Genomic DNA, 15000 nt, shown 5'->3' with positions numbered 1-15000 from the left:
ATTGAATCTAAATTCTTGATATGAGCCAGTATATATTTTGAATTGACTTCTGAATTGATAGCTCCTCATTTGATTGATGTCGTGAGTTGAGCTTTGAGATATGAATATGTTTGTTTGATTATGATTATGAACCTATGGTATATCAGTCAGAATACACGTGTTAACAGGGTAGTGTTAGTCTTTGTGCACATCTTATCTGAACTAGTTGGTCGGGGGAGTCACCAACCTGTGTGGACTGATCATCCCACAGTATATATGATCTTCTTACCATATGTTCTAGGGACCAATTTATAATTTTTCCAAAGTTTGGGGACTAAACTATAATTTTTATAAATTGAGGGACCAAACTGAAATTTTGTCATCTTAAACCTCAAACCCAGAATTTTCACAGATCACCTACTGTTATCTCCTGATTTGTAACACAAATTCACCATTCAAACAAAATCATAACTTAAAATCATTATATTTACCTACAATCTATCATAATCAACTAAATAACTAATTACTCATAACAATCAACCCATAATATTTAAATCAATTCATCAACCAACCCAAAACACAATCTTCAAAACCCTAACATTCAACAAAATAAAAATTTATACAATTCAAAACTTAAATCTTAACTTTAAACTTATTTTCTTCAACTCTCTTCTCCTTTCCTTATCTTACCCTTTTTTTTTTCTCATCTTCTTTCCCTTTTCTTCTCTTCTCCCGTCATTTTTTCACTCTTAATTTCAGATCTCTCTTTTTCTTTTCTATTTATATTTATCAAGTTTTATTTGATTACCACAACACCCCTTATTCATTTATACCAATTTTAAGCCTTCAAGGACTTTGGTGCCTTTTCCTGCTCTTCTATTTCAAAACATAACAAGAAGTGTCCTATTGTGGTTTCCCTGGTGGCTCGTGACGCAGTCCTGATGGTATTGAATCTTCCAACACAAAATTTATCTCCACTAGTAAACTGCACCATATGCGTATGTGCATAATCAAAGCCTCTCCTTCCAGATTGATGGACCGTATTGGGATGTTCCCACCGGACGCAGAGATGGAAGAGTGTCGATTGGTAACGAGGCTTTATTCAATCTACCATCTCCTTTCGCCAACATTACTGTCCTGAAACAGCAATTTGCTGCAACGGGTGTAAGTGTAAAGGACCTTGCAGTTCTATCAGGTGGTTTTCGTAGCAAAAAAAGCTATCTATTGAGCTAAATATCAGTGTATTTACTGGGAATATGTTTTGGTGACAGGAGGACACACCACAGGAATTGGACACTGTAACATAATCTCGAACAGGCAAGGGAGATGCTGACCCTTCATTGGACCCAAGGTTCGTTGCTCAACTGAAGAAAAGATGTAAGCCTGGAAACTCCAACACAGTCGTTGAGATGGACCCTGGGAGCTTCAACACTTTCGACGAAGATTACTACAGTACCATTGTAGCTAAAAGAAGAGGGCTATTCCGATCTGATGCAGCTCTTGTTGACGATGCTGAAACAAGAGACTATGTCAGATTTCAGTCAAGGACACAAGGATCCACCTTTGCACAAGATTTTGCTGAATCCATGGTGAAAATGGGCAACATTGGAGTCCTGACTAGCAGACAAGGCGAAATCAGGAAACGTTGTGCTGTTGTGAACTAAAAGAATCTTTATTTTGAGTTTTTCTTACAATGATTTAATTGATTGCAACAAAGTTGATGGATTTGTGTTTGTTTCTTTTGGCTTTTTAGACATTTGCAAAGGAATTGGATGCAGGGATTTTTATTTATTTTTTTTGAAATTTTGAGGTTGTTCCCTTTATTCCATTATTTTTCTTATGAATAAATATATTGATTTCCTGAATTCATACTACTGTATTGCCTTTCTTCATGCTTTGAATTTTCCTCGAAACTCCTTCCATCCTATACTTCATGCCTGAGTTGAACCAAATTAGAAGGCATAGAAGAGAGAAAAACACCAGTTTTGTGAAAGACTGCTACTTTATAACTGAAAAAGGAAAACAAGAGGAGCCCATTTTAGAACCCTCAAAAGGGTCTCTAAAACACTTAAAACCCTCCTCCTTCAGTTGAATGAATTGTGAGGATTTTATTTTTTCAGTTTTTGGAAAACCGTAACCCTGGATTTTTTTTTATTTAAAATTATATTTAAGTAATTTTTTTTATTTTTTAAAATTTATTTTTTACATTAACATATTAAACCAATCTAAATATATAAAGATAATTTAAAATAAAAAATTAAAATTTCACCAAATTTTTGTTAGTGCTCGAGCCCAAGATAATAAAGTAACCTCCCTTTTACCACTCAATTCCACCTTCAGTAAACCAAGAGAGGTTAGCTTACTGACTCTCTTGAATCTCACAGTTCTAATTTTGTAGCCAAAATGTTTAAAGTTTTCTCTTTTAAGGCATTGTTTGTTTCCATAAGATACTTTCTTATCTTTTCTGTGTTCGGTGAACTTAAAGAAAGTCAGTCAAAGAAAAACGATTACTAATGGAAAGAAAAGTTAAGTCTTTACAAGAGGAAAGTGGTTTTTTTTTTTTTTTTTTAAGACTTTCCTTTCTTTATAAAGAAAACACCTCATCTTAATATGAAATAAAAAATTAATTTAAGGTTTTAAAAATAAAAATATTATTAATAAATTTTACTTAAAAAATATATCTATAATATTATATTTAAAATATTTATATTATATATATATATATAGTTATATTTTATAAACTAAGCTATATATAAATATATGATATAATAAAAAAAATCCATCATCACACTTTTTATATTTGTAATTGGTCAAATAGTTATATTTAATATTCTATGCTAAATAGATTTGAAAAAAAAATTAATAAGTTATTTTTTTTTATGACATAGTCAAACACTATAAAATATTTTTCAATTTATTTTATATGACACTATTAAATATTAAAAAATATATTTTTTAGGAATTTATTTTTTGTAAAAAATTATTTAAAAAAAAATTACTATCTAGCAAAAAAATATAAATAGGACTAAAAGAGTCTGTGTAGTAATTGCTAGATTAAAATGCCAGTTTACCATTTCTGGGTCAGTTTAGTTCATTTTTTTTTTCAACTGGTTTTAGCTTAAAGTTCACATCTTTTGATGTTTTGGGACATGGGTTTAATAGTTTGTGATCATGAATGTGTTATTTTTCTTGTCTTAATGAACTTTCAAGATGGGTTTAATGTTTTTACCACTCAATTCCACTGTGATTTGCTAGCTCATGTTCCACTGGGTGCATGGTTGGTGGCATGTTCTTGGCATTTATCTATGGAGATGATGCCAAAGCACAATGGATATCCCAGAAACCACTTCTTGGCAATCCCCCAGACTCGCAATTCAGTGAAACCATCCTATTAATGGGCATCTTGGGCGCCATTAAAGGACTCTGGCTTGGCTTGATTATATAGTCATCCCCTAGCCCTGGATCTGAGCTCCAATAGGAAGCCTGATAACACTTTCAGGTGGCCCAAATTAGCCTTGTGGTTCCCTGTGGTTCATGCATGGTAAATTCACCACAGCCTATCTGTGGTTTCTTCTTTCAGCGAAATTGCCAACATTATTTTCCTGTTTGTCATTCACTGGACATGGAAATGTTATTTTAGCTCATAATTTGAACCAGATTCTGGCATTCTGCATTCTTATCTGTTTCTCTGTACTTCTTTTGTCAATGGTGTTTCCCTCTCTGAAAGTTCCATTGATCAACCAGGGAAAGGATTACACTCCAACTAGCTAGTTCAGTTGGTTGTGTGCCTTCCCCTGCCCTAAGGTCCTTGAGCTGAACCATTCTGTATATATATATATATATATATATATAAACACTAGAGAAATGACTAAATTTGTTTAAGTTGGTGTGCTGTCATGGGATAGGAACTGATGATCTTTATTTTTAATCATATTTTTTTTTTTTGTTTGGGGTGCATGCAACCACGCGTTCCATCTTCATTGCATGTTGAAATGGGTGAATTCACAGACTCCACGAGCACACTGTCCCCTGTACCGTAGGGAATGGCAGTTCAAAGAATGATGAAGTGGATTTGAAGTTAAATTTCATCCACGAAGTACAGATTTACTTACTATTCGTTGCTGTGTGCCCATGCGAGGAAATTTACCTCATTTGTACCATAAACAGATACGCCAAGAAAAGGCATTTAAGTCTGTACTGTGTTTCATCTTGAGAACAAGGACCCTTGTTTGCCACTAACAATCATGTCAACCAACACCACTCTTTATCTATACTATTCTGAGAATCATCAGTGGTTCACAAAATTCATTGGCGTTGTTGTGTAAGTTTCTGTGAATGTATGAAATACAGTTCAAATTTGGTTCAAAATTGTTACATGGGTGCTCTTCTTTTATGCTGCTGAGAATTTTGCAGCAAGTTTACCTTTTATTTCCAGTCCAGCTGTTGGATTAGCTGGTCAGAACATAAGAGCCTTACATATCAATTTGTGCACAGAAACATGTGCCTGCACGTATAAACACACACACACAGAGGGCCCTCTGCCTTCTGAAGGAAAGAACCAACAAAAGTCAGTCTTCCTTCTAAAGCACTCATATTCTTTAATTGATGGAGTTTGTTCGTAAAGTAAAGACACTGAAGCTTCAATGCAAGGATTTGATGACTTTTTCTTTTTCTGATTCTTCATCTTCTTTTACACACACACACACACACACACGCACTATCTTGGATGTAAGAGAAAGGATTCATCTCTCGCCAAGGACATGTTTTTGGGTAATCCCCCGTAGGAATAAATTGACCCAAATTCTATATGTTGCAAGACTTGACACCCCTATCCTTTGTTTTCCTAGGTCTAAATACTGATCCTATAAAAGGTGAAGAGCAGCATGCCCGCCATTGATACAATTCAACATCAAGAAAGCACATGCATGGAAATAAATCCAGGAATCCAAACTCTTGAGGCACATGCTAAATTGGCAGGAATCAAGGAGGGGGTCCTAGTCAAATTACAGTGCTGGTAGCTTTAGCGCGTCAGCTTCAGTATTTTTGGCATGTTTCATGAAGCATGTGCAGGTTCGTATGTATATTTGTCTCCACCCTCTAACCCATGACATAGAGCAAGAAAAAAAATTATAAACGTCGTTGACAGGAAAGGTATACAGAGACATGAAGCTTCTTTCCATTGGCTTGCTTGTGCCTTTCGTGGCAAATATTTGATTTTTTTCTCCCAAGCTGTTTCCTCGGTTCTCTCACATAAAAAAAAACGACAGCTTATCGTTATCATAACTTAATTATATTCTATGCAATTAGCAATGTGCTGATACTCTCTTCTATGCATTCGTGTTCTTTTACAATAATATGGGATTCTAGATTTCATGGTGCCTACTAAGGCAACAAGCCTACAACAACCTTGCATTGATGGAAATTTGCCTTTAAATCACTAGTTTCAAGGTGCCTACTAAGGCAACAAGCCTACAACAACCTTGCATTGATGGAAAATTTCCTTTAAATCACTAGTTTTGGTGTTGATAATTTGTTTGACATTCGATTAGAGAATTATTTGATCTCGAAACGTTAAGGCTGATCTAAGCTCATGCGTGAGAATTCACCTTTGAAAATAAATAAACATGGCAGTTGAGCCCTGGGTTTTGTTTTTGGTGATCAATACATATTGGTGGCAGCAGGTATCCAATTATTGATGAGAAATGAGAGCAGTTGGGGATTAAGACAACGTTAGCCATCAGAGAGCAGGTGAACCAGTCGATCTCATTCTTGCCATGGATATACAAACAATTACCTTAAGATCAATTTCCACCAAACCCATCTGCTTGTATGTAAACCCGCCACGTTCCAACATTTCCATGGTCACCATTTTGTTTAATATTCAGTCAGCTTTAAAGAGATGATCAGGTTAAGTTTCTCCAGAGAAGCATGGGATTCTCTTGTAGTTTTCCCTGCACAATTACTCGTCAAGCAAGAGACTGGTGTTTGATTCTTACATTAATTTAGGGACACACATAACTAATAACCATTTTTTTATCACTACTTCACATTAATTTATGTTTAAGCATTAGTCATGTTAGTTAGCTATGGGGGCCCTTTTATTCTTTTATCTTTTTGGTAGCTCAAGTTGCCAAGGCTCGTCCTAAAAGTGAGGCCTATAAGTCTTGCCTCATGTTCCAACCTTAATGTACTATAGATCTTGAAGTGGCATAAACTCCCATAACCAAGGTTGTACCAAGTCGCTTCCACAGTGAAGTAGGAATTTTCCCTAGAAAATGAGTGGGTTTCGTTATTTTGGGATGATGTTCTTTTGTCTTTTGGTATTTATGGGATCAACTGAAGCTCAATTGCAGCTGGGTTTTTATTCTAGAAGCTGCCCAAATGCTGAGAGGATTGTGCAAGACTATGTTAACAGGCATATCCATAATGCTCCATCACTGGCAGCAGCTATCATAAGAATGCACTTCCATGATTGTTTTGTTAGGGTTTGTGTCTTCAATCTTTTTGTGACTGCCTAGTTTTTCACCTCACAAATCTTTGAAACCTTTTGTTTTCGCTTTTTTTTTTTTTTTTTTTTTTTGTTTTTTTTATCAGGGTTGTGATGCATCTGTGCTTTTGAACACAACTTCAAGCAATAACCAAACTGAAAAGGTGGCGACTCCAAATTTGACACTGAGAGGCTTTGATTTCATTGACAAAGTTAAGAGCCTATTAGAAGCAGCATGCCCTGCTGTAGTCTCCTGTGCTGACATTGTTGCTTTGGTTGCAAGGGATGCTGTTGTAGCCACTGTAAGGACTAAAATAAATCATAACCAAGAATTCAATGCATATGTATATATATCTTCTCATTATTTGGCAAAAACCCTTTTGTTTGAACTTCAACAGGGTGGTCCATTCTGGAGAGTTCCAACGGGACGAAGAGACGGGACAATTTCAAGATCCTCGGAGGCCTTGAGCAATATCCCGCCTCCAACAAGCAACTTCACCAATCTACAGAGACTTTTTGCTAACCAAGGACTGGACTTGAAAGACTTAGTCTTGCTATCAGGTACTGCACTTAAAGAAAATGCCACTCCCTAGCTCTGCATGTGATTTGAAACGTTGCTTGCCGCAATGTTTATCATGATCCTGCTGAATATTTCAGGTGCTCACACAATTGGGATATCACATTGCTCATCATTTTCAAACCGCCTTTACAACTTCACTGGAGTAGGTGATCAGGACCCAGCTCTAGATAGCGAATACGCTGCCAATCTCAAGGCAAGGAAGTGCAGAAGTCTTAATGACAATACCACTATAGTAGAAATGGACCCTGGAAGTTTCAGGACATTTGATCTTAGCTACTACAGTCTTTTACTCAAAAGACGAGGTCTGTTCCAATCTGATTCTGCCTTGACCACAAACTCCGCTACGTTGTCTTTCGTCAACCAGCTACTCCAAGGTCCGCTTCAGAATTTCTTTGGGGAATTTGCAAATTCCATGGAGAAAATGGGCAGAGTCAATGTTAAGACCGGCACAACTGGAGAAATTAGAAAGCACTGTGCATTTGTGAATAGCTAAGAATCTTCTGTTAATTGGTTCCCATGTGTGCATTGTGAGTTTCATTTCTACGCAAAATAATGTCAACAAGACTTTACTTCTTTTGAATTTGAGTCCATTGCAACAAGAAAAAAATAAATTGTGTACTGTTTCCTCGCCAGTTTTCCTAGTTGAATTGAATCATCTGAACATATATATCTCCATCTAGCTTACTGCTTATGGATTCACCTAATCACCTAGAAACAGCTCAACCATGTAGTACAGCAGATTCAGCTGATCTCCAATTGTATTAATGAGGCTAAAAGTGATAAAACACAACTGTGGTTAAGTAAAATAAGGTTGTTTAGACCGATCCTTCAAAATCAAACATGGCTACTATCTTTGGAATCAACATAACTTGTCCATTACGGATCTAAACACGAGTTAGTGCCCTTTTCAAGACACTTATATAGTATATTAATAGTTGATTTGCCTAGGACCAACAAGATGCTGCTTTTGGGAAAGCTATGGTATAATTAGCATGAGCAAGCATAAAGGTCCAACAATCAATAAAGGATGTTTATAAAGCAGTGACATCGGTAGCCAACAAAGACCAGATCAGACACATGCATGAATAATTAATATTCTGATTGCAGAAATCATGCAATGATCTACCTTTTCTTTCTTGAATTTCATGTTTCTACTTTTGACAAAACGTAATCCTCACACAGTGTAAACATATTGGAAATCCCATAAAGAATTTCGAGGAATAAGAATAAAGGGGTGTGGTGTATGTTTACTAGGGCTTTAGCACATTTAGGAATCGCATCTTATTTTCATAGCTAAACACTTTATTCATTGTGCTCCTAACATCAAATAATTAAACTCATCAAAGCAATTTACATGCATATGAAAATTCCAGGGACAGACAAAATTCAATGGCTTGAAAAATATGGTGACGAGTGATAAAGCTGCAACAGATGTTACTACTTATTTTTCTTGTTCAGGGTAATTAACTTTGGTACAAATTACTCCATTCAATCGCTGCATTAACCTAATCTTTTTCTATTTCATCATTTTAAGGGAGATGGTACACTCTATAGGAGGACAAAGATGGTCCCTAATTATTTTCACTGTGTTCATCTCCCTTTTGGGTTTAACAACGCTCCTTTGGCTTGGTCATAGTGGCCTCTTTGTATCTACCATGAGGTCAGAGGTTTATATCCTATGTAAAACACGGTCAGATTTATACCGGCTTGTCAAAAGAAAAATCTCCAGTTTTCTGAGTTTGAACTAGTCAGCACCCTTAGAACACAAGAATTAAATGATGGATTGTAGGTTGATGGGAAACAATGAACTACTATTCTTATCTATGCCATGTGTGCTTCGTTCACTTATAAGGTGTTAATGCAGTATACAGCCTAAAAGTTTGACAGAAAGTTTTATGAGCATGAACTAATTGCAGTTAGAAATTAAAGTTCTGCCAATTTCCATCTCAAAAAGAGAATGAGAAGGTTGTTGTTTATTACCACATAATATTAGTCAACATGGAATAATATATACACAACAGGAGCCAGCTGAGACCTGGTCCACAGGGTGTTCTAAAAATATGTAAGAAAATCATGACGTTCCTGAAGGATACAGAACAGAAAAGGACTGGCACTTAACAGTTTAACACTGATTAAGCCAACCACTTCCAGCCCCAGAAAAAATGTCCCCAATATGCAAGAATAGGGCCTAATACCCATCATGTTAAAAGACTTTCCAGATTTGCTTTTGACCACCTGAAAAGTTCTTTCAGTAAAAGATGAAACTGGGATGATCAAATCTAAATCTTACTAGATATCCTGTTGTCATCAATCTTTTTCCATCTAGTCTTCTGTCACTTTGTCTGCTGCTTTTTATACGGATTCCTACTTCCATATTCACAATTCTTCAGATGTCAGATTCTTTTCTTGACTATTATAAATTCTTCATCACCCTGCTAGCATCATGGGTGGCAGCGGTATAATAGGAAAAGGGAAAACAGTTCAGAATTACGATCACGTAGCCGCCATAGAGCAGGTGAACAAGTTTTATTCTTTTCCTAGTTTTGTTTGTACCTCATAATACTTTAGCATGCCATAAAAAGAAAATTCTATCTACCAAATGAATACACACACATATATATGTATCAACCGCCATCTGCTGATGAAACTATAGTTAGCAAGATCTATCCAGTCGAAACCAACCCATAATTTTTCTTTCACCGAAAGATCAAAGCAGGACAAGGAAATGTCGTCATCTGTAGATGAAATGAAAGGCCTTGATGATGTATGTGGGGTTTTACAGTAGGCTTACTTCACTTCTTCAAGAGCGACAATCCTAACTAATCATGCACTACTTTATACTAAATATATCTATCTCATCACTACAAGATGGCACATGTTTGTTAGATAGATGTACTGTATTTATCATTTTCTTGTCATACTTATGCTAGATGTGTTGTTTTTATCATCTTGGCTTCTCATCTTGTAGCATAAATCTAGGGCTATAATTAAATCTTTTCTCATGACAGGCATTGCTAGCACATTTGAAGTAAAGTAGTTTCTAGTAGTAGTGTACAGCATTCTACATATACGGTATTTAAGAAAATTTTATAAGAGAGAAAAGAAACTAGAAGCAATCAATATGGGAAAGATCGGTTGACTGGGATACTAATCATTGGTCTTTTAGCATTTTTGGGCTCAACTGAAGCTTAACTAAAGATGGGTTTCTATGCTACGAGCTGCCAAAAGCTGAGAAGATTGTGCAGGACTTTGTTAACCAGCACATCCACAATGCTCCATCCTCTTTGCTGTGTTAAAATAATTTAATTTAACAGAAAAGAAATACGAACATAAAAGAGAAAGGTTTTCATTAATTATTTTATTCTGAAGTGTTGCTTTAATCTGAATACAAAGAAATGATTATATATAGGCTAAACTGAAAATATTATTCTATTTTTAATAATAAAATATATATATATATATTTCATAACAGGCTGCAGCCTTTATCAGAATGCATTTCCATGATTGCCTTGTCAGGGTGTGTGCTTGCATGTAACTGCATTTTTAAATGTCTGCTATATGCCTTTCTTCTCGTGATTTTACTGCACAATGTTGAGCATGTTGATTTTTCAGATTGTGAAATAACAAGAGACCAAAAATGCTTGTGTCAGGGTTGTGATGCATCTGTGCTGTTGAACACAACTTCCGGCGAACAACCTGAAAAGGCAGCCGGTCCAAATCTAACACTTTGAGGCTTTGACTTCATTGACAGAGTTAAAAGCCTAGTTGAAGCCGGATGTCATGGAATTGTGTCTTGCGCAGATGTTCTTACCTTTTGTCGCAAGGGACAGTGTAGTAGCCATAGTATGTAATTCCAACGCAAAAAAACCCTTCACTAGATCTAATACTACTGATTATTAAAAACACAAGTAAATTTTCTTTTCAATGTTGACAGGGAGGTCCATTCTGGAGAGTTCCAACTGGCCGGCGAGACGGTCTGATCTCAAAGTCCTCAGAGGTCATTTCCAACATCCCACCTCCCTTTGGCAACTTCACCACTCTACAAACACTCTTTTCTAACCAAGGTCTCGATTTGAAAGACCTGGTCTCGCTTTCTGGCATGTCACATCTTAACATTTTCATTACGTGAGATTCTTACAGCACTAAATCATTGATCATCAAACCAAATTAATTTTTCCAGGTGCTCATACAATTGGCATTGCTCATTGCTCATTGCTCATTGCTCATTGTTTTCGAACCGGCTATACAATTTTACTGGGACTGGAGACCAAGATCCAGCACTAGATAGTGTATACGCAGCAAATTTAAAGGCAAACAAGTGCAAGAACATTAATGATAACACTACTAAAGTTGAGATGGACCCTGGAAGCAGAAACACATTTGATCTTAGCTACTATACACTTGCACTTAAAAGAAGAGGTCTCTTTGAATCAGATGCTTTCTTGACCACAAATTCCGATGCATTGTCTATGATCAACCAACTACTCCAGGGCTCACTTGATTTCTATCCTGAATGTGCCAAGTCCATGGAGAAAATGGGTATGATTAATGTTAAAACCGGCTCCAACGGTGAGATTAGGAAGCGATGTGCTTTTGTTAATATAGCTAGGGCTAAGTATCATGGGATCTTGGTGGTGATTGCTTTGTGCTCTTGAAGGGTTATTCTTTTGCTGATGTGAATAGTTGGACTGTATTGTAATGTTCCTTTCTTGTCTTGAGAAATTCCGTGGCCTGTGATTATCTTTCTTTAGCGTTAATTCGCAGGGTTGCCAAGTTAAACAACAATTTACTATCATAAAACTTGATAGATATACTTGAGAAAGGAAGTTTCTTCAAGGAAGTTAATTTTTCGGAATTTTGATTTTTTAAGTAATTTGATGTCTATTTATAATGTTTTAGCAGTGTTTGGAAATGCGCAATTGAAACTAAGATGTTTTTTTAAAAAATTAATATTTTTTTAAAATTTTATATTTTTTTTCAAATCAATTTTAAGTTTTTAAATTATTTTGATGTGTTGATTTTAAAAAATTATTTCTAAAAAATAAATAAATAATATTTAACTATTGATGGTAACTTTAAGTGCTAACCTCTTTAGTCTAACCTATGCTATAAGAGGTTCAAGATCTAAAAATTAGATGTGGAGATTTATTAGGTATTCTCGTGTTGTCTCGGGTATAAGAAAAAAATCGAAATTAATTCAATAAAAAAAAATTAATTGTAAAAACATATTAGTAAACCAAAATAAATAAATTAATCCAGTTTAGTTTCAATTTAAAGCTTTTGGATACAGATAGAACCCTTAAAAATAAATATAAAAGATGTTGTTTATAATATGATTTCATAAGAAATAATATAAAAGTCATGTTTCATTTAAAAAAAAAAAAAAAACCTTGTAGTTTATAATGGCAAGAATACTTTCTTCTTCTTTTTTCTGTCTCAAAACCCTTAAGATTTGCATCATTTTTAAAACATGAAGTTCATATTCTTCCCAGTGTATAAAGGTTAACAAGTTAGGTTTTACATGCAATATTTTTGTTGATTACATTTATTTATATATGTATTGAATAAGTTCATATGTTTTTCTTTTTTCTTTTTCTTTTTGTGATTATATTTATATATATTGTTAAGTATAATGCAATTATCTAATTCTTTTTATGAATGTAGTTTGATTTTCATCTCATTCTATCAAAATCAACTGAATTTGATCTTAAAAGGCCTATAAAAATTAAATATAATATAAAAACTACCAAGTTTTTTGCTAGTTTTTTTTTTTAAAACTTAAACCAATAACTGTTTAGTTTCAAATATGTATGTGTGTGTCACACACACATATTTGGTTTGTCGTTTTTATCAAAAATTTACCAAAATTAAAAATGATCATTTCTTTGTTGTAATTGTTATGGAGTATTTGTGTTAGAATATATTTTGTTATAAAATGATAAATAAATACTATAACATAATAAACATATTCTAAAAAAAATTTTTTATTTTTTATAAGTTTTTGGCTTTCTAAACTTATTTATGTTTTTTTTTATAGAGTGATTCTTAAAACTTTAGAAAAAAAAACATAGGATAATAAATATGCTATAGCATGCACTATCTTTTTTAAAAATCATGTGACATAAAAAAAAAAATTAGAAATTTAATTACAAAAGAATACGCATTTGACATGTGTAAATAAAAAAAGATGAGTGAAGAAAGTTTTATTTAATTAAAACAATAAAGTGGATCGTTATAATAAGTGGATGCGCGCGCTTTTGTTTTAAAGACTTCTTCTCAAGGTTAAAAAAGGTTTTCTCCTTCCTATTAGTAATGTAGTATATTTTCGTCCCTTTTCCTTAGAGTTCTAATTTAATCCTGAAGAAATGAAAATTTTAATCTCTTTTTTCTCTACATTTTTTTTAACTCTTAAAAATCATAAAATTAGTCTTCCCCTTTAAATATGGAAACATTTGTCCTCTTCTCTTCTAAGAATTTTAGTTTGCTCTTAAAAGAAAAAAATATTTATTTTGAGTTCATGCAAAATCTCTTGTGGATATAATACTTACCTAAAACCTATTAAAAAAAAAAAACCTTAATTTCAATATACAAAAAATTGGATCCAAGAATGGCATTCATGTAATTCAATTGATAGAATAATGGCCCAAGAAGCAGCTGACTATAATATAAACATAAAAAGCCCAGCAGAACAAACCCCAAAATGGACCGTACTTAATGAGCCTAGGCTTAAAACACCAAAGCCCAAATACCAAACACACTAAAACCTACAGCCCGAACGAGCACAACCACAAATTCTTTGAAAACCCTAGTTTCCATGCCACCAAACACTTAACAACATCCCTATATATACACAACGAAACCCTCACAACTTCTCAATTTGGTTTTTCCTCTACGCAGACAACATCGCTCTACGCAGATCTCTAATCCAGCATGGGTTTCTTTCTTCTTCTCCCTCTTTTTTTTCGTTGTTGTACATGTTTTCTCTGCTGATTTTCTATCGTGTTTTAGTATAAAAAGTCTTGATATTTTGGGTTTCTGATGTTTTTTTTATGGAAAAGAAAAGAGTGCAGTGATGAAGCAAATTGTTTGTGGACTAGAGTTTCTGTTATCTGGGTTCTTCTCCCAGAACTTGATTTCTAACCCTTGGCTTGTCTGAGCACCTTTCTTGTTTGTTTATTATTTCCTCTCTCTACCTCTCTTGTGTAATAGTTTAGGTGTTTTTGAAGGAAAAAAAATGTCTTTTTTGGTCATTGGGCAAATGATGATAACATAAATATCTTAAGCGGATTTCAGTGAGATTTTCGAGTCAATGATCTGATTGTTACACACACTGAAGCCCTTTGGAAATTAAGATCCTATTTTTTGATCATTTTTTTTTTTTTACTATAGGAATTATTTTGTTTCTAGCTTAATGCCTTTTGTATCACAAGGGATGTGGTTGCTGTTGAATGAGGTTAAGCACTAAATGTGTTGAAGAGAGAGCAGTGGACAAGTACTTGGTACTTGCGTGAGCTCTCATTTACAAACGACTTCTCCTTCCACTGAGCCTCTCTAATCCCATTGTATAATCTTTCGTTTAGTTGTGTTTAGTGTGTTAATTTATGTTAAGTGATTGTTAATCGGGGTTAATTGTAATGATATATTGCAACCCATTACCAATTTCTGGGGATTTATCAGTTCTCTTGGCATAATGGCTCGGGTGCTAAGAACCATATTTTGTGGCTTATTCCTGATTAGTGGCTGATATCCGTGTCATCTAATCCTGGGAAACACCACATACATTTCCTGCACAGTAATGGCATGTAATCCCTCACAGGTCGCAAGCCCTTGCCTATAATCAGAAGGATGGTGGAGGACTCGACTGTTGGATTGATTAAACTTGACCTCTTCGTAGCTTTTCCAGGGTTAAGTCTATTTGAAGAACATCTAATTACATAATTAATGTATGAAATCA

The 15000-nt window shown here is 34.5% G+C and overlaps 1 protein-coding gene, 4 non-coding genes and 2 pseudogenes across 5 annotated transcripts; all 7 read left to right on the top strand.

Annotated features, from left to right (window-relative positions):
* The first annotated feature begins 134 nt into the window (after positions 1–134).
* On the top strand, positions 135–1643 carry LOC118032138 (peroxidase 27-like; annotated as a pseudogene).
* A 4072-nt stretch (positions 1644–5715) lies between these two features.
* Positions 5716–7626, top strand: LOC118032142 (peroxidase 3). Its single transcript, XM_035036748.2, has 4 exons — positions 5716–6464; positions 6574–6768; positions 6865–7027; positions 7124–7626. Exons 1-4 carry the CDS (start codon positions 6255–6257, stop codon positions 7537–7539), a joined length of 984 nt encoding a protein of 327 aa, XP_034892639.1. The 5' UTR covers positions 5716–6254; the 3' UTR covers positions 7540–7626.
* A 2910-nt stretch (positions 7627–10536) lies between these two features.
* LOC118032139 (peroxidase 39-like) lies at positions 10537–11708 on the top strand (annotated as a pseudogene).
* Positions 11709–14106: 2398 nt separating this feature from the next.
* Positions 14107–14210, top strand: LOC118032149 (small nucleolar RNA Z157/R69/R10). Its single transcript, XR_004684616.1, has one exon. It is a non-coding gene; the product is annotated as a small nucleolar RNA Z157/R69/R10 (small nucleolar RNA).
* An 88-nt stretch (positions 14211–14298) lies between these two features.
* Positions 14299–14385, top strand: LOC118032150 (small nucleolar RNA R11/Z151). The gene has a single exon (XR_004684617.1). It is a non-coding gene; the product is annotated as a small nucleolar RNA R11/Z151 (small nucleolar RNA).
* Positions 14386–14483: 98 nt separating this feature from the next.
* LOC118032151 (small nucleolar RNA Z152/R70/R12) lies at positions 14484–14596 on the top strand. The gene has a single exon (XR_004684618.1). It is a non-coding gene; the product is annotated as a small nucleolar RNA Z152/R70/R12 (small nucleolar RNA).
* A 104-nt stretch (positions 14597–14700) lies between these two features.
* Positions 14701–14830, top strand: LOC118032152 (small nucleolar RNA snoR80). Its single transcript, XR_004684619.1, has one exon. It is a non-coding gene; the product is annotated as a small nucleolar RNA snoR80 (small nucleolar RNA).
* Positions 14831–15000: the final 170 nt, after the last annotated feature.

The sequence above is a fragment of the Populus alba genome, chromosome 7 (assembly GCF_005239225.2).
Source record: "Populus alba chromosome 7, ASM523922v2, whole genome shotgun sequence".
NCBI lineage: Eukaryota > Viridiplantae > Streptophyta > Magnoliopsida > Malpighiales > Salicaceae > Populus > Populus alba.
This window is presented reverse-complemented; position numbering and strand designations above follow the sequence as displayed.

Excerpts from the sequence above, each read along its gene's own strand:
- LOC118032142 (XM_035036748.2), top strand. The coding sequence starts at position 6,255 with ATGAGTGGGTTTCGTTATTTTGGGATGATGTTCTTTTGTCTTTTGGTA. Across the intron at positions 6,769-6,864 it reads GGGATGCTGTTGTAGCCACT|GGTGGTCCATTCTGGAGAGT; the intron begins GTAAGGACTAAA and ends GAACTTCAACAG. Across the intron at positions 7,028-7,123 it reads AGACTTAGTCTTGCTATCAG|GTGCTCACACAATTGGGATA; the intron begins GTACTGCACTTA and ends TGAATATTTCAG.